The sequence below is a fragment of the Spermophilus citellus genome (genome assembly GCF_964194105.1).
Source record: "Spermophilus citellus genome assembly, chromosome: 11".
In the NCBI taxonomy this organism is placed as follows: Eukaryota; Metazoa; Chordata; class Mammalia; order Rodentia; family Sciuridae; genus Spermophilus; species Spermophilus citellus.
In genome coordinates, this window is record NC_138192.1 from 128,534,687 (window position 1) to 128,557,081 (window position 22,395).

At 35.8% G+C, this 22,395-nt stretch overlaps 1 protein-coding gene across 2 annotated transcripts in view; it reads left to right on the forward strand.

Annotated features, from left to right (window-relative positions):
• Positions 1-21,526, forward strand: part of PSMD1 (proteasome 26S subunit, non-ATPase 1) — a 92,283-nt gene extending 70,757 nt beyond the window's left edge. The window contains exons 19-25 of one of the 2 annotated variants that reach the window (XM_081260572.1): positions 1-103; positions 5,877-6,046; positions 8,869-8,961; positions 10,214-10,300; positions 11,082-11,228; positions 19,732-19,887; positions 21,310-21,526. In XM_081260572.1, the coding sequence (XP_081116698.1) occupies positions 1-103; positions 5,877-6,046; positions 8,869-8,961; positions 10,214-10,300; positions 11,082-11,228; positions 19,732-19,878 (747 nt within the window). In that variant the 3' untranslated portion in view covers positions 19,879-19,887; positions 21,310-21,526. Of the gene's footprint in view, positions 104-5,876; positions 6,047-8,868; positions 8,962-10,213; positions 10,308-11,081; positions 11,229-19,731; positions 19,888-21,309 lie in introns of those variants that run through there. The other variant, XR_014017945.1, reaches the window with a different exon arrangement.
• Positions 21,527-22,395: the final 869 nt, after the last annotated feature.

The following is a 22,395-nucleotide window of genomic DNA, read 5'->3' on the forward strand; positions in this document are numbered from 1 at the left end:
GTGAATCAGTTCAGACAGCTGTATTCCAAAGTCATCAATGATAAGCATGATGATGTCATGGCCAAGTTTGGCGCTATTCTGGCCCAGGGAATACTGGATGCAGGTAAATGTTTTTAAGTCTTTCAGATTGTTTGGTTGATTAATTTATACCAAATCTAGCTATGTGACAGTAGAAATTCAGTTTGAGGCAAATTATTTCTAGAGAAAATTGGAGTCTGACATTCATAGATAATTTTAATAGAGTTGTTAAAAGTTGAATCCTATCCTTTACATAATAGCTATGTAAGTTTGTAGAGTTGTTTCCCTGTTTCTGCTTGCTTATCTTGTAAAATCTCCCTCATAATGTTAGAAAGATTAAAAATACAGAGAAAGCAATTAGAACAGTGCTTGTTATGTATAAAGTACCCAGGGAGTGTTGGCTGATGTTTTTAATACATGTTTTAAACAAGTTGACATTGAAAAAATATTTGAGGAAAAGATTATGTTTTAGACAAATTTTAAAAGCCAGAATCACTCCTAAAATAAAATACGTGGAACATTTGCCTAATAAATACTCAGCACTCTGTGCAAATCTGTCTCCAGAATTCACATTCTTCACCATTATATTGTGGCTTATTTCAAAAGATAGTGTCCATCAGTACCTTAGACTTGGTTCATTTGCTATATTCCTTAATTTTATTATTGGTGCCATCTCAGTAAGGTAAAAAGAAAAGAGCATATACCTTCTTTATTGTTCACATGTAATTATTTTTCTTATACTTTTAAATAATTTTTTGTTAATTTGAAAGGTAAGTTAAAGCATCTCAGGGTCTTTATAGCAATGCTATTATTAGGGGATCATTTTTTCATATATATATTACCCATCTGTTTCTTCTAATAAAAACACTCAGCCATATTTGTGGGGTTTGTTTGGGGGTGTTTTTTGGTACTGCATTTTGAATCCAGGGTCTCATGCATGCTGAGCCAGACTTCAACACTGAGGTATACCCCCAGCCCTTAGCCATATTTGTTAAAGCCATTCTTTTCTCACTCAACTAGGAATGTGTATATATTTGTAGTGAAGAAGATCAAAAAAGAAATTGATTTTTTGATAAAATTGTCTAATTTTATGTTACTAATTTCCTGGGAGTTCTGCTTGCTGAGAATGTTTTTATCATATAGTTTTCAGAGTTCTTTTATCATTTTTGATATATGGTCTTTTTAAAAAATAATTTCTTTTCTAATTTGGTTTATTTTATTTTTGCTAATTAGATTAGTCAGTTTTTTTTTAAATTTTTGCATTTATTCAACCATTTTTCCCCTTAATTCTTTATTTTTGCTCTTTATTATTTGCTTTCATCTTAGGACTTTGGTGCTTTTTTCCTAAATTATTGAAATAAATGTTCTCTTTTAATCCCTCTGTCCAATTGTGGTTTTTGTTTCTTTTTTCACTAACAAGAGTTTTCTGCTTAAGCTTTTAATGTAGAAGTAAACTTCTTTTTCTCTCTTTAATTTACACACATTTCCTTGCAGCTAGATTTAACATAGTATTGATTCTCATGTATAAACAGTGAAGACATTAATAGCTCATAGTTTTTCCTCCTCATTCTTTACTGCCTACCAATATTTTTTATTTTATATTGCATTGTCCTCAGAAATCATAATTCTTATAGTTGTACATGGTCTTAGTTCCATATTTTAATGGATTTGTTGTTTACCACCATTTCTTTTATTGTTTTCATATCTGAGTTTTACCAACTATCAACACAATTTTCTTGGTTTTATCAGCAATTAATTTTTAATTATTTATCTTTTTAAATTTGTCGATTATAGAAATATTTGAACAGAAAGTACAGTTTCCCATGTGTCCCCATGTCCCTGTCCAGCTTCCCTGTTCATTAGTGGGTGCTATAATTGCAGAATCAGTATTAATACATTATTATTGACTAAAGTCCCTAGTTTATGTTAGTGTTCACTCTTTGTATTATACACACTTTGTGAGTTTCAACAATGTTTAATGACTTGTATATATGATAATAATGCCATAAAGAGTAGTTTCATTTCCTGAAAAATCCCCTGTGCTCCACCTGTTATCTCTCCCCGCAAGCCCCTGGTAACCACTGACCTTTTTACTGTCCCTATAGTTTTGTTGTGATTTGTTTGGGATCAGTATTTATTCATTTATTCAGTGCTGGGGATAGAAGCCAGGGCCTTGCTCTTAAACTGAGCTAGGCCTCCCACCTTTTTTTGGTTCTGGGGATTGAACTCGGGTGCATTCGACCACTGAGCCACATCCCCAGCCCTATTTTGTATTTTATTTAAAGATAGGGTCTCACTGGGTTGCTTAGCACCTCACTTTTGCTGAGGCTACCTTTGAACTTGTGATCCTCCTGTCTCAGCCTCCCGAGCTGTTGGGATTACAGGATGTGCCACCATACCAGGCCCCACCGTTTAGTTTTAAATGCAGTTTAGAATTTATGGAGAGAAAACTTTTCATAATATTCTTTTGGTTTTTTTAATATCTGTGGAATCAAAATTGGTGTCACCTTTTCATGCTGTATCTTTTTTAAAATTCTGTTTTTATTTAGGTATAGTTGGCAGATAGAAATTGTATGTATTTACAAGGTATTCACATGATGTTTTGATATGTATATGTTATACAACAATTAAATCAAGCTGATATTCATTTCACCATGCTGTATATCTCCTGAATATATTTATACTGTCTAACTGAACTATATCCATAGGAAGATTTTTGGGTTTTTGTTTTGTGGTTGTTATTGTGCTGAGAATGGAGCCTAGTACCTTGTGCATGCTAGGCAAGTGCTATATCACCTAGCTGTATCCCCAGCCCTGAATCCATAATTTTGCCTTTTCTAGACTATCATGTAGTTGGAATCATACAACATATAGCCTTTTCAAATTAGCTTTTTGGTAATGAATTTTTAAATCAGGATTTAGAAGTAACATTTTACTACTCTAATCTTTTAGCTGCCACTTTATGAAGTTTATGTTTTTTAGACTGCAACCCTTGACTTGTTCATTAAGCACTACAGATTTTTCCTGGCTTTTTCTTTTTTTTTTTTTTTTTTTTAAGAGAGAGAGAGAGAGAGAATTTCAACATTTATTTTTTTTTTTAGTTCTCGGCGGACACAACATCTTTGTTGGTATGTGGTGCTGAGGATCGAACCCGGGCCGCACGCATGCCAGGCGAGCGTGCTACCGCTTGAGCCACATCCCCAGCCCCCCTGGCTTTTTCTGTAATAGTTATTTGTTAAGAATTTGAGGGGGGCACAGATTCAGTTGCGTATGCCTGTAACAGTGACTCAAGAGGTGGAGGCAGAATGATCACAAATTTGAGGCCAGCCTTAGCAACTTGTTTCTCAAAAATAAAGTGAGGGCTGGGGTTGTAGCTTAGTGGTAGAGCGCTTGCCTCACACAACATGAGGCCCTGGGTTCGATCCTCAGCACCACATACATACATACATACACACACACATACATACATAAATAAAGTCTGTCTACAACTAAAAAAAAATTTTTTAAATAAATTAAATGGGCTGGGGATGTAGCCCAGAGCACCCTGGGTTCAATCCCTAGTTTAAAAAATAAGGAGGAGAATTCTGTGTTCGGCTATATTTTTCTATCACCATTATTGAAAGATATTTCTCTGGTTTTCCCACCTTCCTTTCTCTTTCAGCCCTGTTCTATTTGCTATGTCATGGACCAGTCAAATTTTGATGCTTCTTTTGATTTCTTTTTAATTATAATGTTTTTTGCTTGGGGTACTTAGTGTTATAAAGTACCTAAAATTATTTTTGTATCTATTTTTTAACATCTTATTCTTAAGTAAAACAATGTTATATAACTGCATTAGAAAAAACTTGCCTCATGCCTGATCTCAGTAAAAATTAGTAGTGGTAGAGAAGATCTGGAGAGGACACCTTCCAGGGAACGACATTTATGAGAACACACTTTTTTGGTGTCTTTAGGGAGAAAAGCTGAAAATTAAGAAGTTTTATTATTGAAGTATGTTAAACTGTTATTACAATCAATAAGATAAACTCTGATTTATTAAGTCTCAGAATGTTAGAACAAAAAGCTAGTTTAGTTTCTAAGTCTGAAGAAGGTGGATTTCATTGTGATGAGGAAAGTCAGCTTCAAACCTTCAAATGGCTCATGCTCCCTGCAGCCTCTCCCTCTCCTCTGTCCTGTCCCTCACACGTGAGTTATCGGGCTTAGCTTGTTCTCAGCAGCGCCCAGTTCATAGCATCACAGTGCATGTATCTTATTTTATATTATCTGTTTACCTGTCTTTTGCACTAGACCAAAGGCTCTTCGAGATCTTTTTCAGTATTTTGTGCACATTTCTCAGTAGAGAGTAAGCATTCAGTGAATGTGGGGATAAGTAAGGAGAAAATAATTAGATAATAAATGTATATAACTATAGAAAACCAAAAGAATTTTTTCTTGTACAAGGGATTAGACTCAGGGACACTCAACCACTTAGCCATATCCCTAGCCCCTTTTATTTTTCTTTTGAGACAGGGTCTTGCTAAATTGCTTAGGGCCTTGCTAAGTTGCTGAGGCTAGCTTTGAATTTGTGATCCTTCTGCCTCAGCCTTTCAAGCTGCTGGGATTACGGGTGAGCCCAACCCAAATTTTAAGTGTGTCTTTTAAAAAAAAAAAAAATCTTAAATAAGCTGAGGGTGAATGCACATGCCTATATTTCCAATGACTGGGGAAGTTGAAGCAGGAGAATCACAAGTTCAAGGCCAGCCTCAGCAACTTAGGCCATATTTTAAAATGAATGGCTTGGGGCTGGGGATGTGGCTCAAGCGGTAGCGCGCTCGCCTGGCATGCATGCGGCCCAGGTTCAATCCTCAGCACCACATACAAACAAAGATATTGTGTCCGCCGAAAACTAAAAAATAAATATTAAAAATTGTCTCTCTCTCTTTAAAAAAAAAAATAAAATGAATGGCTTATTCATTTTAATATTGAATATTAAGAAGATCCCAGTTATTTGGGTGAATTGTAGACTCTTGATTCTTATGAAAATTAAATGTAATTAAATGCTATTTAATTTAGTGCTGCAATTAAGAGACATAACTTGAAAACAACAGAAATTCAGCCCTGGAAATCAAATTAGGATCCTGAATAGGCACAGACAAGTCCCATTTTTATAGCATATGTTATGTATAATTGAAAAGTTTACATCTCAGTTCTGTGTTGTTTTATTTTTGTTTTTAGCAAGAAGTAGATGTTTTTGTTTTTGAGATAGGGTCTTAAAATGCTGAGTCTGGCCTCGAATTTGCCATCCTCCAGCCTCAGCCTCCTGAGTTGCTGGAATTATAAGTGTGTGCCACCACACTCAGCTCAGGCTTATTTTTTTTTAATATTTTTAATTGTAGATGGACACAATATCTTTATTTTATTTTATTTTTTAATGTGGTGCTGAGAATAGAATCCAGTGCCTCACAGGTACTAGGCGAGCAGTCTACCACTGATTTTTACAACTCCTACTGACACTCTACCACTTGTGTATCTTCCACCCAGCCCCCAGGTTTACTTTTTAAAACTATGTGCCTGTAGGGCTGGGGTTGTGATTCAGTGATAGAGCACCTGGCTAACATACAGGGCTCTGGGTTCGATCCTAGCCCCACATAAAAATAATAAATAAAATAAAGGTATTGTGTCCAACTACAACTAAAAAAAAATAAAAATAAAAAATAATATATGTGCCTGTAGAGAAAGAAATTCTAGATTTGCCCTGTGTCCTCTTAAAGTATAATAATCAGATGTTTCCCTAGTGCAATAGTTAGAAGTAATTTGTTGAAGTTTTTGTTATTGCCCTGCTGGATTGCTATTCATGATTTCTCTCCTTTTTTCTGCAGGTGGTCATAATGTCACAATCTCTCTACAGTCCAGGACTGGGCACACTCATATGCCTTCTGTGGTTGGTGTCCTTGTCTTTACCCAGTTCTGGTTCTGGTTTCCTCTTTCACACTTCCTGTCATTGGCTTATACCCCTACCTGTGTCATTGGCCTTAACAAGGACTTAAAGGTATGTTTTTGAAACCTCAACTTTATGGTGTATCCTGTTCATATCCACCACTCACTCATAAGGGTTCCCATGAAATTTTATTTTTTTTTAAATTTTTTTTTATTATTATTAGTTGTTCAAAACATTACAAAGCTCTTGACATATCATATTTCATACATTTGATTCAAGCAGATTATGAACTCCCATTTTTACCCCGTATACAGATTGCAGAATCACATCGGTTACACATCCACTTTTTTACATGCTGCCATACTAGTGTCTGTTGTATTCTGCTGCCCTTCCTATCCTCTACTATCCCCCCTCCCCCCCCTCCCCTCCCATCTTCTCTCTCTACCCCATCTACTGTAATTCATTTCTCTCTCTTGTTTTTTTTTCCCCCTTTCCCCTCACTTCCTCTTATATTTAATTTTGTATAACAATGAGGGTCTCCTTCCTTTACCATGCAATTTCCCTTCTCTCTTTCCCTCCCCATGAAATTTTAAAGATGAGTTAGCATCTCATCTGTAGCATGTCTTCCCTTCAAGTTGAGTCATCACTGCATCAAGTGGAGTGTGTCAGTAGGAGGTATAAAAATCAAATGTTGGGGCTGGGGCTTTCGCTCAGTGGTAGAGCACTCGTCTCGCATGTGTGAGACCCTGGGTTCGAGTCTCAGCACCACATAAAGATAAATTTACAAAAGGTATCATGTCCATCTGCAACATACATACATACATACATAAAATAATAAAATAATCAAATGTTAAGAGGGGGCATAATACAAAGTTAGGAAGAGACTTTATAGATCACTGAGTGATTGGTTTAATAAAGGCTGCAGACGATGTTCAAGGATTTTATACAGATAAATGACATGAGGTTTGTATTTTAGAGAACTCTTTCTGAGGGCTAGGGACATAGCTCAGTGATAGAGTGCTTTCCTTAACAAGTGTAAAACTCTTTGAGTTCAATCTACACTACTGCAAGAGAAAGGGGAAGGAAGGAAGGTCATTCTGGAATCAGTGGAAACCTCTTGCATAATAACCTGGGCAAGGAAGAATAAGGACCTAAACTAAATTTTTTTTAAATATATTTTATTTTTTCTTTTTTTAAATTCTTTTTTAAATTTTATGTGTTTGTTTGTTTGTTTGTTTGTTTGTGGTTCCAGGGATAGAACTCAGGGGCACTCAACCACTGAGCCACATTCCCAGCCCTATTTTGTATTTTATTTAGAGACTGGGAGTCACTGAGTTGCTTAGCACTTTGCTCTTACTGAGGCTGGCTTTGAATTCTTGGTCCTCCTGCCTCAGCTCCCCCAGCCACTGGGATTACAGGCGTGTGCCACCGCACCCAGCTCTAAACTAAGTTTTTAATATCAATAAGGAATGAAGGATGGAAACAAGTACACATTTCAGAGTTATATGATACTAGACTGACAGATGGAAGAAAGAATTATGCTACAAGGAAAAGCAAAATAGGAGGCTGTCCCTTTGGTAGTGACAGAAAATAAAACCAACAGCGAGGAATCCAGGAATCTGACAAAATGAATCAGGTCAAAGACTTAAGGTCCTTCATGCTTTGTCATCACATTTTTAATCATATTCCTAATGGTGTTTAAGTCTTTTCTCAGTCCTGTGACCTAATGATTCATCTTGTTCTTCTTTAAAGGTCAAGGGCTTTTAACCTTTAAACAATGACATCTGGTCATTACTATTGTTAAAATGTTCCATTAAATTTTCAGAGTGGAAAGTTTTTTAGGCTAAAAATTGGCTGATTGAGTATTTCATTTTATTGATTTTTTCAGCAGCTGTATAGCCAGTTATCCTTCATCAAGTGTTTTGGTACTAAAAGTGCTTATGTTTGTAAACATTTTAAATTTTTATTTCTCAAAACAAGAATTATTTGGTTTCCCCAATCCCTAACTTTTAACACTGTAATTTAATATTCTATGTAGTCTTTTTTTTTTTTTTTTTTTTTAGTGGGTATTGAACCTAGGGGCACTTTACCACTGAGCTATGGTTCCCAGTCCTTTTTATTTTTTATTTTGAAATAGGGTCTTGCTAAATTGATGAGGTTGACCCACTGCGATTCTCCTGTCTCAGCCTCTAGAGTTATTGGGATTACAGGCCTCTGCCACCACACCTGGATCTGTTTTAATTCTTTACAGTGAAAGCAGAATGGAAAAGATAAGGTTCCTTGTCCTAGTAAACAAGGTGCTCATTACCATTTTCCATTGATACAAATTAAGTAATAGAGAAAAGTGTAGGCTAGAGAACTTTCAATCTGCTCAGTAGGTAATAGATAGCTAACTTGCCATTAGGCACATGTAGATTTATAAGCCATGATTATATGGTGTGGAAACTGTCTGTAGACTTGGGTTAGTTTTCAGTGCAGTGCAAGAAGGGAACATGAATGTTTGGTGGCATGAAATTTGGTGGTAGACACACTTTACAAAGGAAGTAACATCTGATCTGTTAATTAACCCACTGAAGCAGAGCAGACTGTCAGGAAAGAAGGTACAGAGCTTCAGGAACGTAAAGGAAAATGCAGATAATTCTGTAAAAGCACCTAAAAACTAATTTAGGACTGGGGACTATAGCTCAGTGGTAAAGTGCCCCTAGGTTCAATGCCCAGTACAAAAAAAAAAAAAAAAAAGATTACATAGGATGTTAAATTACAGAAAGAAAACACAGAGAGAGGTGACCACATTGATTAGATCCGTAATTGAATGTTATGTGGAATCTCCTGGTGTCCCTTGCACCTGAATGCTTATTAAAAACATAGAATACTTAAATCTTAATAGTGATTATTTTAATGGAGGGAGCAAAAAGTTCTTTTTTTTCCTTCAGATGCCAAAAGTTCAATATAAATCCAACTGTAAACCATCCACGTTTGCATATCCTGCCCCTCTGGAAGTACCAAAAGAAAAAGAAAAAGAAAAGGTGAGTTCCTTGTTCCTTTGAGTAGCATTTGTTCCTATAGAGGACATGAATATTTCAGTTGGGTTTGTTTTAAATGACTTATGTTTTTAAAATAATCTGTTAAAGTCTAAATTACACAAGAATATAAAGTAAAAACTCTTTCCTTCTCTTGGTCATCAAGCCCCACATCAAGAGCCAAGTCCTAGATAGTCACAACTTGTGAATCCCTATGAAAGTTTATGTGCACATTCAGAACTTTTTTTACACAACAAATGGAATCATTCTCTGAATGCAGTTTTACATATTATTTTTTTCACTTCAACAATATATCTTTAATGCTTTCAATGTATAAAGATTTCATTTTTTTCCCCAAAGCTTTAGAGCAGTGCTTTTATGTATGTGCCACCTGTTTTATAGTTCTTTATTTGATGTCCTTTTAAGGTTATTCATAATTTGTCACTACACAGATAAGGCTAGGATAAAAGACTACACATATAATACTTGTGCAAGTAAATCTATTGGTTTGAATCTTAGATGCAAAATGGTTTGATCAAAATAACGCATGTTATTTATTTATATAGATATTAGCTAATTTGCCTTTCAAAATAGATACCACCAAATTGTATTCTTACCAATGGTGTTTGCACTCATTGATAACTCTCTAAATACGTCACATTTGCCTGTCAAGTTTTATTGAGCAAAATTATCTTTTTATGACATCTTATGTATAGGAAAGTCATTCTTTGTTTCAGATTAATGTTTCCATATTAGCCAGTTGTTGATTATTTGCCATAAATTCTGTGTGTAAGTAGGGTAATTATATAATTCGCACATTTGTGGGTGACAGGTAACGAATATCCTTTAGCAATAACATTTTGTTACATCAGCTCCTTCAGACCTCCTCCCACCCCCTCTTTTTGGGTCTGAAACAAAACTGGACGAGAGGAAATTTTATATTTTCCCTTTAAAGCAAGAAAGATATAGATCGCTTTCAGAAATAAATAACAACGGATTCATATCCAGGATATGAATCAGAAAAAAATAAAGTTATGTTGGACATCACCTCCAAGAGCTAAAGAGTCACCTGGTGATGAACGTAGTAAATTATGCTAATAGTGTCCCGCTTGCTTTTCGCATTTATTCTCTGATATTTTGTTCTTTATAATACATACTGCCAGAAAACAGGAAAGTATTATAGGACTGAGTTCTCTTTGGGCTTACATGATTGTATATTGGTAAGATTACAACAATTTACCCTGTTCGCTTTCTCTAGGTTTCCACTGCTGTATTATCTATCACTGCCAAGGCTAAAAAGAAGGAAAAAGAAAAGGAAAAAAAGGAGGAGGAGAAAATGGAAGTGGTAAGTAGTCATCTGTGGTCCAGATTCTTCCTTAGTTGAACATTATTATCTTATTCTTAACTTCTTTCAAATAACCATCCTGTTTCCAGCATATAGAATTATATATACTTATAAGCCTCTAGAAACTATCTATTTTTAGGAAACTTAGAAGCATACAAATCAGGAAAGAAGGAGTTCCTAGAGAAAATGACAATTAAAAAAGGTTTTAAAGGACAGAGTAGGATTATTCAGCAGAAAATGAGATATTGGTAGGAGACAAAAAGGCCCTTTCAGGGAAACAATTATAATGTTTAAATAGACCCTCTTATTGGGGCACAGTGGTGCATGCTTATAATCCCAGTGGCTTGGGAGGCTGAGGCAGGAGGATCATAAGTTGAAAGCTAGCTTCAGCAAAAACAAGGCACTAAGCAACTCAGTGAGACCCTGCCTCTAAATAAAATACAAAAAAGGACTGGGGATTTGGCTCAATGGTTGAGTGCCCCTGAGATCAATCCCAGGTACCTAATAAATAAATAAATAAATGCACTCTCTCTTTATAATTTCTGTTTATTTAAAAAAAAAAAAAAAAAACTTCTCATCCTTTAAACCCAAGTTAAATAAACATTCTCATCCCCAAGCAGAGTTTTCTCCCTCCCTCATGTGAGTTTGGTATCATTTTAGTTGTACTTTCATTATGTCTACCACTACCTTTTGCTCCGAATAGTTACTCAGTAAACATTATTCAGTGATGTGGAACAGAAGTAAGCCTTTATTGAACTGCTTTCCACCCTTTCCCCCTTAGGATGAGGCAGAGAAAAAAGAAGAAAAAGAGAAAAAAAAAGAACCTGAGCCAAACTTCCAGTTATTGGATAACCCCGCGCGAGTGATGCCTGCCCAGCTGAAAGTCCTAACCATGCCAGAGACCTGCAGATACCAGCCTTTCAAACCAGTAAGTTACCACTGGCTCTTAGCTGGAGGAGTCAGTGGAATATTATCTCTAAAACAATGAAAAATTGATAGAGAAAGAGAAATCTCCAAAACCTTGCAGCAAGGTCAGTAGTACTCAAAACTTCCTTTTAGCAAAAGAGAGAACATTCCCTCCTGTTTCATATACATTTGGGGGGAATTTTTTCCTCTCTCTGTAAGTCTGCAAATTCCTCCTCTCTTCTACTACAGACTTAGGCCATAGAAGTTCCTAATACAGCACAATAATTAGGAACATAGATCACAGAGCCACACATACTGTCTTATAGAGTTGCTATGTTATTTTTTTTAAATATATATATTTTTTAGTTATGAATGGACACAATTATTTGTTTATTTATGTGCAGTGCTAAGAATCAAACCTAGTGCCTCACACATGCTAGGCAAGTGCTCTACCAAAGAAAATGTAAGAATGATGTTTTACAAATAATATAATTGAAGAGATAGAAATTATAAATTATTAAAATTATAAACTATAAGAATATAATATAAAATTATAAATTATAAAAATAACCAAATAGAAATTCTGGAATTAAGAAGTACAATAACTATAATGAGAAATTTTCTAGAGAGGCTCAACAGATTTGAGTATGCAACACAAAGAATGACAGACTCAGACTGGGGTTGTGGCTCAGTGATAGACCAGAGCCTCAGAGACCTATGAAACACTATAAACCATACTAACACATAATTGGAAGTAAGGAAAGAGAAGATGGAGAAAAGGGTAGAGGAATATTTGAAGAAATATCTGAGAGCTTCCCCATTTTTGATGAAAATCGAGTTGGTACATTCAAGCTCAATCAGTTCTAAATGATAAACTCAAGAAATCCACACCTACACACATACTAACCAAACTGTTGAAAACCATAGACTCTTGAAAGCGGCAAGAGAGAAGCAACTCATCATGTACAAAGAATCCTTAATAAGATCAGAAGATGATTTATCATTAGAAACCATATCAGGGCTGGGGATGTGGCTCAAGCGGTAGCGCGCTCGTCTGGCGTGCATGCGGCCCAGGTTCGAGCCTCAGCACCACATACAAACAAAGATGTTGTGTCCGCCAATAACTAAAAAATAAATATTAAAAAAATTCTCTCTCTCTCTCTCTCCCTCTCCCTCTATCACTCTCTTAAAAAAAAAAAAAAAAAGAAACCATATCAACCAGAAGACCCTGTCATGACATATTCAAATACTGAAAGAAAAAGACTCAGCCAAAAATTCTGTGTACTAAAATGCTATCCTTCAGAAATTAAGATCTCCTCAGATGAACAAAAAATTTGTTGTAGGCAATCCTTATAGGAATAAAGGGAACCTTTGGGCTGGTATTAAAGGACATTAGATAATAACTTATATCCATGTGAAAAAAACAGAACACTAGTAAATGTAACTAAATAGGCACTGCATGTAGATAAATAAAGGTCCATCAACAAGTAAAAACTTTTTTTTTAAAGAGAGATAGTATATATGCATTTTTTGTTTTTCTCTTTTTTCTCCTATCTGATTTAAAAGACTTCTACATAAAACAGTAATTATAACTAAATTGGTGGTGATGTGTACACAATATGTAAAGGTGTAATTATACATTATAATAATAGCACAAAGGAATGAGGGAACGTTAAATTAGCATTAGTTATACTAGAGATGGTAATTATAATCCTGAGACTTTAAGAAAATTACTCAAAAATATAAAGTAAAATAACAAGGGGACAGACATGATGTAATCCCAGCAGCTTGGGAGACTGAGGACAGAGGATGACAAGTTCAAGGGAGACCAAAATAGTAATAATAATATATAGTGAATAAAAGATTTTTCCCAGCTACTCAAGAGATTGAGGCAGGAAAATCACTTAAACCCAGGAGTTAAAGGCTAGCCTGAGCAACACAGTGAGACCCTGTCACAAAAGGGAAAAAAAAAATGTTTTTGTAATTTAAAGAAATGTGAAGCCAGGTGTGGTGGTGCGTTCCTATAATCCCAGAGACTGGGGAGGCTGAAGCAAGAGGACAGCAAGTTCCAGGCCAGCCTCAGCAAGTTATCAAGGCCCTGCCTGTCTCAAAACATTTAAAAAAGGTCTGGGGATATGGCTCAGTGCCCTTGGGTTTAATCCCCACTACCAAAAAAGAAAAAGGAAAAAGATCTCAAATAACCTTCCCTCTTAAGAAAATAGAAAAAGAACTAGTAGTTAAACCAAAATCAAGGAGAAGGGAGATGATAAATATTAGAGGATAAATTAATGAAACATTGAGAAAACCAAAAGTTGTTTGTTTTTTAATCAGGAAGGAAAAGGGATATTACGACCAACCTTACAGAAATAAAAAGAACTGTAAGGAGCTGGGTGCAGTGGTGCACTTGTAGCCACAACTGCTCTGAAGGTTGAGGCAGGAGGAACACTTGGCCAACCTGGAGAACACAGTAAGACCCCATCATGAAAAATAAAAAAGAAAGAATTAAAAGGGAATACACGAGCAACTGCATATAAATAAGTTTGATAGTCTAGATTAATTCCTAGAGAAACACAAACTATAAAAAATGACTGTAGAAGAAGTAGGAGGGGGCTAGGGTTGTGGCTCAGCAGTAGAGCACTTTCCTAGCATGTGTGAGGCACTGGGTTCAATTCTCAGCACTGCATATAAATACATAAACAAAATAAAGGTCCATCAACAACAACAAAAAGAAATAGATAGATATAGATATACATGAATAAATATATATTTTTTAGAAGAAATGAGAGATCTGAATATACTTAATAATGAAGATGTTAACAGAAATCAGAAAATTTCTTACAAAGAAAAATTTAAAGACAGAGTGCTCACTGGTGAAGTCTATCAATGTTTAAAAACAAAAAGTTAATTCCAGTCTTTCACAAACCATCTTTAAAAGTAGAACAGGAACTCATTTTGTGAGGCTATTATTATCTTGATTGTAAAGCCAGACAAAGAAAACAAAAGAAAATTATAGACTGATCACCCATACTCATTGATTAAAGGATGTCAGTATTCTTCAGTTTTCCAGGTGTGGTAGCACATTCCCAGTGACTTCAGAATCAAAGGTAGGAGGGTTGCAAGTTCAAGGCCAGTCTCAGCAACATAGTGAGACCTTATCTCAAAATAAAAAGGGCTGGGAATGTAAATCAGTGCCAGAGCACACCTGAGTTCCATGCCAGTGCTGGCAGGCAGGGGGATCCTCAGTTTGACCTATAGATTTAATACATCCTTGTCAAATTCCCAGCTATCATTTTTATAGAAATGGACAAGTTGATTCTAAAATCCATATGGAAACACAAGACATCCAGAATAGCCAAAAGAATCTTGAAAGAGAAGAACAAAGCCAGGCGTGTTGTTGCATGCCTATAATCCCAAGGGCTTGGGAGGCTGAGGCAGGAAGATTTTGAGTTCACAGCCAACCTCAGCAATGGCAAGGCGCTGAGCAACTCAGTGAAAGCCTGTCTCTAAATAAAATACAAAATAGGGCTGGGGATGTGGCTCAGTGGCTGAGTGCCCCTGAGGATACCCCCACCAAAAAAAAGAACAACAAAAAAACTGGAAGAATTACATTTCCCAATTTTAAACCTTTCTACAAAAGAACAGTACTCAAGACATATGTAGTACTGTTATGAGGATAGACATGTAGAGCAATAGAATTTAATTGAGGATCCAGAAGTAAACTCATATATTTATGGTTGGTGGATTGGTTGATTTATTTTGACAAGGGTAATAAGATCATTCAATAAGGAAAGGGTTTTTTCCCCCAAGAAGTGATGCTGGAATAATTTTCTACTCACTTGTGAAAGAAAGAAGTCAAACCCCTACCTCACATCATATATAAAAATTAACTAAATGGAACAAAGAGCTAAAAGTATAAAACTTTCAGGGGAAAAAAAAAAGAATAATAATTTTCATGACTTTAGGCATTGTTTTCTTACAGGATACAGGTTGAATATCTCTTATCCAAAATCCTGGGACCAGAGTGTTTTGGATTTTGGAATATTTGTATATACATGATGAAATATCTTGGAGATGAGACTCAAATCTAAACAAAATTTTTTTTTTCATGTGCACCTTGTACCTATAGCGCAAAGGTAATTTTTGACAATATTTTTAGCACTCCCGCCTCTTTACTGCAACCTATCACATGTGATTAAGTATGAAGTTTCCCACTTGTGGTATTACTCAGTCAGTTTTGGGAATAGTTGGGATTTTTATATTAGCAATGATTGACCGTATATATCTAAGGCAACAAACCAAAGAAAAAGGAAAAAAGGATGGATTTGACTTTATCAAATTAAAAACTGTGTGTGGGGCTGAGGTTGTAGCTCAGTGGTAGAGCGCTTGCCTCGCATGCGTAAGGCCCTGGGTTTGATCCTCAGCACCACATGAAAAAAATAAACAAGATAAAAATAAAGATATTGTGTCCATCTACAACTAAAAAATATATATTTTTAAAAAAAACTGTGTGTGTTTGGTCCTATGGATAAATCTAGAGCCTTGCACCTGTTAAGCAAACTACCACTGATCTACATCCTCAGCCCTTCAATTAAAAACTTTTGTGCTACAGAGTTCCCAGCAAGAAAGTAAAAAGACAGTGGGACAGGAGGAAGTATTTTCAGGTCATAAACGGGGAAATTTTTGGTTTTTGTTGGGAATTTGTGCGCCCCAGCTTCAAATGAGCAAATTATTTAAATAGGCATTCACCAAAGAAGATTCAAGTGACCAATAGGCATGTGAAAAGATGCTTAATATCACTAGTTGTTAGGGAAATGCAAAACAAAACCACAATGACATGCACAAGGCCCTAGGTTCAACCACAATGACATCATACCCATTTGGTCTATTAGGAGATTCAAGTAAAGTTTTAGACCATTGAGGACTAGAACACTTTAAAAATGAATTTATATTGTTTGCAGAGATATAGGAATTTTAACTATTATATCCACTGTGGAAAACAGCTGGGCAGTTTCTCAAAAAACAAAAGTAATCTTACCATATGACCTAACAGTTCTATTCCTAGGTGAAACGAAAATGACCTAACAGTTCTATTCCTAGGTGAAACGAAAACTCTATTAGTGCACCAATAAAAAAAATATACAAGGAGGGGCTGGGGTTGTGGCTCAGTGGTAAAGTGCTCACCTAGCACGTGCAGGGCACTGAGTTCGATCCTCAGCACCACATAAAAATTCAAAAAAAATAAAGGTATTTTGTCCAACTACAACTAAAACAAAATATTTAAATATTACATATTAAATAAATATATATGTATATAATATATATATACACACACACATATATGCAAGGAAATAAAGAACTATGCTTATACAAAAATCTATACAATAATGTTTGTATCAGCACTTTCATAGTAGTAAAAAAAATTCATCAGCTTATGAATGAATAATGTAATATATGACTAGAATAATATTCAGTCATTAAAAAAGAAAAATATACTGGGTGCTGGGGATGTAGCTCTATAAGAAATATTCAGAATAGGCAGATCTGTAGAGAGAAATAAGTTGTTGTCAGGGTCTAGAAGAGAATGGAGGGTGGCTGCTAATGAGTACAGGGGTTTTTGTACATTGTTGTAGGTGTTCTTGAATTAGATCATGGATGTGGTTGTGCAGATTTATGAACGAACACTTTAAAAATGAATTTTATGTTGTATGAATCATATCTCAGTTTGAAAATGGAAAAGACTACCTCTGTGAATGTACAGTGAAGAAAGGGGTGCCCAGTGACTCACCCCCACCCTCAGTGACAGGTTCAGAACCTTCTCAGGAGGTTCATTGGAAAGTTGGGTGACATTCCTGCTCTGCTCCCTTTGCATCTTAAAGCAGGAAGTGTTCCATGGCCTGTGTCTTCAGTTGTCATCAGTGTTCCCAGAGAACAGAGTATCTTATTTTCTGTTTAAAGATGGTGAACTTTCTTAGCAACATACAGAGTGTTTATAAATCTAAACAGTGTAGAGCTATAAATAGTTTTTTCTATATGTTGATTTTATTGCAGGATTTGAGTTGGATTATTTCATTCCTGTTAAGACTGAAGTAGTAGTAATAACCTAGAGGCTACATTATTTCCAAAAAATATGAAGTCATCTTATGAACATGGATATTTTTTCCTGTTTAATAGAAGATTTATCTCCATTTGGTCCATTAGGAGATTCAAGTAAAGTTTTAGACCATTGAGGATTAGAACAGTAGTTATATACTTTGATTGTTCCTGGGGAATAAAGGCAGAGTCTTCATAAAATGCATCCTTTTCAAAAAAAAAGAAAAAAAAACGTTTATCTTTTTTTGGTAGTACTAGCAGGCCAGGCAAGTGCTGTACCCCTGAGCTACATCCCAGACAGACAGACACACACACACACACACACACGCACGCACGCACGCACGCACGCACGCACCTTGTTTTTGGTGTCAGGGATTGAATCCAGGGCCACTTAACCACTGAGCCACACCCAAGCCCTTTTTTATATTTTATTTAGAGCTGAGTTGCTTAGGTCCTCACTAAATTGCTGAGGCTGAGCTTCAACTCATGATCCGCCTGCCTCAGCCTCCTGAGCTGCTGGGATTGCAGGTGTGTCACCACAGCCTAGCCCTTTTTCAAATCTTATTTTGAGAAGGGTTCTCAGTAAGTTGCCTGTGCTGGCCTTGAACTTGTAAGCTGCCTGAGTAGCTGGCATTACAGGCATGTGCCACTGGGCCTGGCAAGAAAATCAAACTTTTTTTAAGGGAGAAAGTTATAGATTAATGTGTGTAGATGTGTGTTTTGGGAGAAGGGAAATAGTTTAGGGATTCATGAAGGCATACAGTTTTATAGCATGACAGGGCAGAGTCCTGATGAGTGAAAATCAGATTAGGTCCAACTGCAGAGATGTTCATACATATGTGAATCATCAGACTAATGTGCTCATGCTGCTTTTCCTTCCCAGTAATGTCCTTTGGTAGAATATGCTCTTTCCAGATGTGCCCTGCCACTGTTGACTAATTTAATTACAGAGAGCAGCTTTCCATTTCCTTTGACACAGGCAAGCAAATAGAATGATTAGCACACAAGAGATGGGTGAATAGTTTGGTGTTTGGATTTACCTTCTGCTAATACACTGAGAGAGGCTTAATAGAATTGCTGCTGCTGACTCCTTTCTTTTTATTTCCCATCTGGTTTTTCATTGGCTTGCATTATAGGGCTTTATAGATTCACATGAAAACACTCAGATGTCTGTGGTACTTGTATTGTTTTCTTCATCCTTCTGGAATTGCTAGAGAAAAATTTGGCTTTTCTTTTATAGATTCTTTGTCTAAAATGTGTCCATCTCACCAACAGTGTAGATTAAACTAGGATCTTTCTCAAACTTCAATGTATTCAGTATCAACTGGGGATCTTGTTAAAATACTGATTCTGATCATCCAGAGTGGGGCCACCTTTTCTGCATATTTAGCAAGCTACCAGGTAATAATGATGCTACTGGTCCAAGAACACTTTTTTTTGTTTGTTTGTTTCTTTGTTTTTGTTTTGTTTCTTTGTTTTTGTTTTTCTTGTCATTGAAAGTGATTTTTTTAAAAATATATTTTCTAACCTGGAAAGAAAACTTACCCCTTTTTCAGCCCCTTTCTACATACAAAACCACAAACTCAAAAATTAAGCAAAATTTCCAACATAAAGTTTAGTATTCATTACATATATTTACAGAGTACTTACTGCTCCATAAGCAAACAAACTAAATCTCTTCTCAGTGCTGTTTTAAAAATAATTGTGCATTTTTATAAAGATTTCTAATAGCACTAAAAAGTAATTCCACAGAATTTTTCAAAACCTTATCTCTGGCTGGTGGAGTTTTAAGTATTTTAAGATTGCTATTTCACTTGCTATTTCTCTGGATATTCTAATGTTTGTAAAATGAACATATTTTGGGGTAATGAATATAATACATACAAAGGGACTATAAAAGAAATGAAATAATAGGGATGCTATTACAAAACTGGTAATATTTTATGATATGATAAATATTTTTTATTTAGAAATTGATGTTTTTCAGACTGTTTCTACTACATAGGAGATGGCAAGACAGATGGTAACCATCTTCCAGCCCATGTCCCAAAGTGACCAAGTAGCTTGCCACAGTTGTACTTCCTTGGTTCCCAAAGTAGATTCCAGATGCTCCAATTCCTAGAAGAACACTATCTTGATTAGGAAGGCATTAGAATGACATATTGGGACATTAAGCGTTCTACTGGTAGCCATACTTCCCTGTGGCTGGGAAGTTCTGCTGTTGAATTGGGATACAGCATCCATATAGAGCAGCAGCAGGGGTTATATCATCCAGAGATACTGCGCTAAACTTACCAGTACTCCTTAGAGGTCACAGTGATCTTTATCCTAGTATAGTTCCAAGTAGTTTAAGGTACACTTACCAAGTTAGAGCTCCATGGAACATCTTGAAATATTAGTGGAGCTTATGCTGCTTCACTCCTCTGTGCTTACAGCTCTCTATTGGAGGCATCATCATTCTGAAGGATACCAGTGAAGACATTGAAGAGCTAGTAGAACCTGTGGCAGCACATGGCCCAAAAATTGAAGAAGAGGAGCAAGAGCCAGAACCCCCAGAGCCATTTGAATATATTGATGATTAAGAACCAGAGGTGAGCATTTAACAAAATTATATTTATGAGGGGAAACCTCTTTGTTAAGACTTTAAAAATGTTTTGTATAAGGACATTGTTTTACTTCTTCCTCTTCTTTTGTGCTTGGTCCTTGTTGACCTCAACAATATTAAACTTACCCCTTTTTCAGCCCCTTTCTGCATACAAAACCACAAACTCCCTTTTTCTTTGACTCTACTCTGTAGTATTCTACCGCTGTTATTCAAAGTGGCTGCTCTGCACACTATTTTTAGAAGTTCATAGGGAGATATAGTGGTTGTTCCCAAATGTGCAACTACTCAGTACTTCTTTTATCCAGAAAAAACTATTGAAAATAGTCAGCTGAACTGTGTAGTTTGCTTAGTGATGGCATTGATGTACATGCTGTATAAGCTGCTTGTGGACCAGTCATAATTTGTGGGCCAACATTGGTCCATAGATCACACTTTTGAGTAGCACAGGTGTAGACTTCTCCCCGATTCTTTTCTGACTCTTTTGGCAGTACTTTTGGCACTAAAACTTTAATATTTGTTTATTCAGTGAAGCTATTAAACATTTAGTGTACATAAGAATTGCTACTTTTAGGGACTTTGGTATCAATTAGACAATACCACAGAGCTTTATCCAGCTGAAAAATGTGATAATGCCAGTGTTCTGACAGTGTCGAAGAGGGTCTTTTGATTTGGAAGATTGGAATAACCTGCATGAAATTGTCACTCTGAATTCCTCCATTTCTTATTAATACTCAACATACATATGAAGACACCTATATGAATGACATGTAATCAGGTTTCTCTAATTCCACTAAGCTATTTTTATTCCACTCTAAGGGAAGCAGGAACAGTGTCATTTATTACAGTATGACAAAATTTAAAAGTACATTTGAAGGTCTGGTTGCAAATTTAGCATGGTCAGTGTTACACGTTGACTAGCAATTAATGAAAACTTTATAGAAATCTCTAAATATTAAACAAATACTCTGCCACAGATGGAAAAACATTCATGCCTCAGGAGAATACGCATTACAGAGAGATTTATACTAACTTCTCTGCCACCTAAGCTTGCTTTTGAAAATTATCTTTCAGCTTGATGGTTTGCTAAGCTTTACCCATCTACCACGTGACAGTGTGGATGTGATGATCCTTCACAGAATTGAGTTGACTCATGGTAGCCCCTTTCAGCTTTTCGTAATACCTACTGATGATGTGTTTTGGTACTTACAAAATGGCTTAGAGGTGTACAGCTGGAAATTGAATTTTTCTTACTTTTTCAAAGGATAAGAAAGAATATTCCATCTGTTAGGAATTTAAAAACTTGGTATCTTGGCACAAACTGTCATACTAGGATCGCAGAAGCAGGTTTTGGGGGCTTTTTAAATAAAAAATAATGCCAGCTTCTACCACCATCCCTTTCCCTTTCCAGGATCTCATTTGCTCATCCAAGGATGACTCTCCAGGCTCATATTGGAAATGCCTATGCAGAAGTTCTTCTGAGATCTGTTACTCACTGCATGTATCATTGCCTCTGTGCTGACCTGAAGAACCTTGACTCCAAGTCTTTGGTTGAAAAGAAGATGTATGACTATTTAGTGTGCTCTTTCACAGAACTTGGTTTTCAAATAAATATATTAAAATCTCCAGATGGACAAGACTTTCGATGGTTTGTTTTCAGCCTGAGTTTTAAAATAAATCTAATTACCCACCATGGAATGCGAATTCTACATCCAAAGGCTAATACTTAATGTGGTAGGATGAGTATCCATGATTTTTATATTGATGAAAAACAAGCTGTTCGTGAGTCATAAACCATTTAAGAAGGTTCAGGCTTGTGTGTAACTCCGATACTATGTTTTTTCCCTGTACTCACTCATCTTTTCTCCTTAAGAAATAAATACATTTTAAACCATTTGGAAATCATGGAAAACTTAAACCATATTCAACATCCCCAGAATTCTCTGCAATTTTTAATGGGATGGAGGGGAGTGCTTTCACTTATTGAAGACCTTTTAATGACCCAAGAGAAGTAACTTCTGAAAAACAGCCTTTGCTTATTTTTTGTTGATCCTGTTAAGGGCAATAGGTAGAGATGATTTTGTTTCATTTAGCCACAGGATCTGATAATGTAACTTTTTTCCTTATCCCTTAGCCACTTTTTTCATGTTTTTTTTTTTATTGAATTTAATTTTAAAACAATACAGAGATTTAAAGCATATGCAGTTTAATGAATTTTTTAAGTACAATAATTTTAATTTCTACATTATCAGGACTTTCATGAGTGTTAGGGTTTTAGAATAAGCAAGCAGGGTCATCATGGCTGACAGTTACTCATCTCATTTTTCTAGCACATGAAATGGATTTCTCACATCTATTTAGGACATAGTTGAATAAGAGCCGAACTTGAGAGGTTTTGTATTTTTGTGTTGTTATTTTGTGTTTTGGTCTTCAATTACATATTTTTAAAAGTAGGTAACTTTGAAAATTTTACATGAATGACACGTGGTTCTTACCT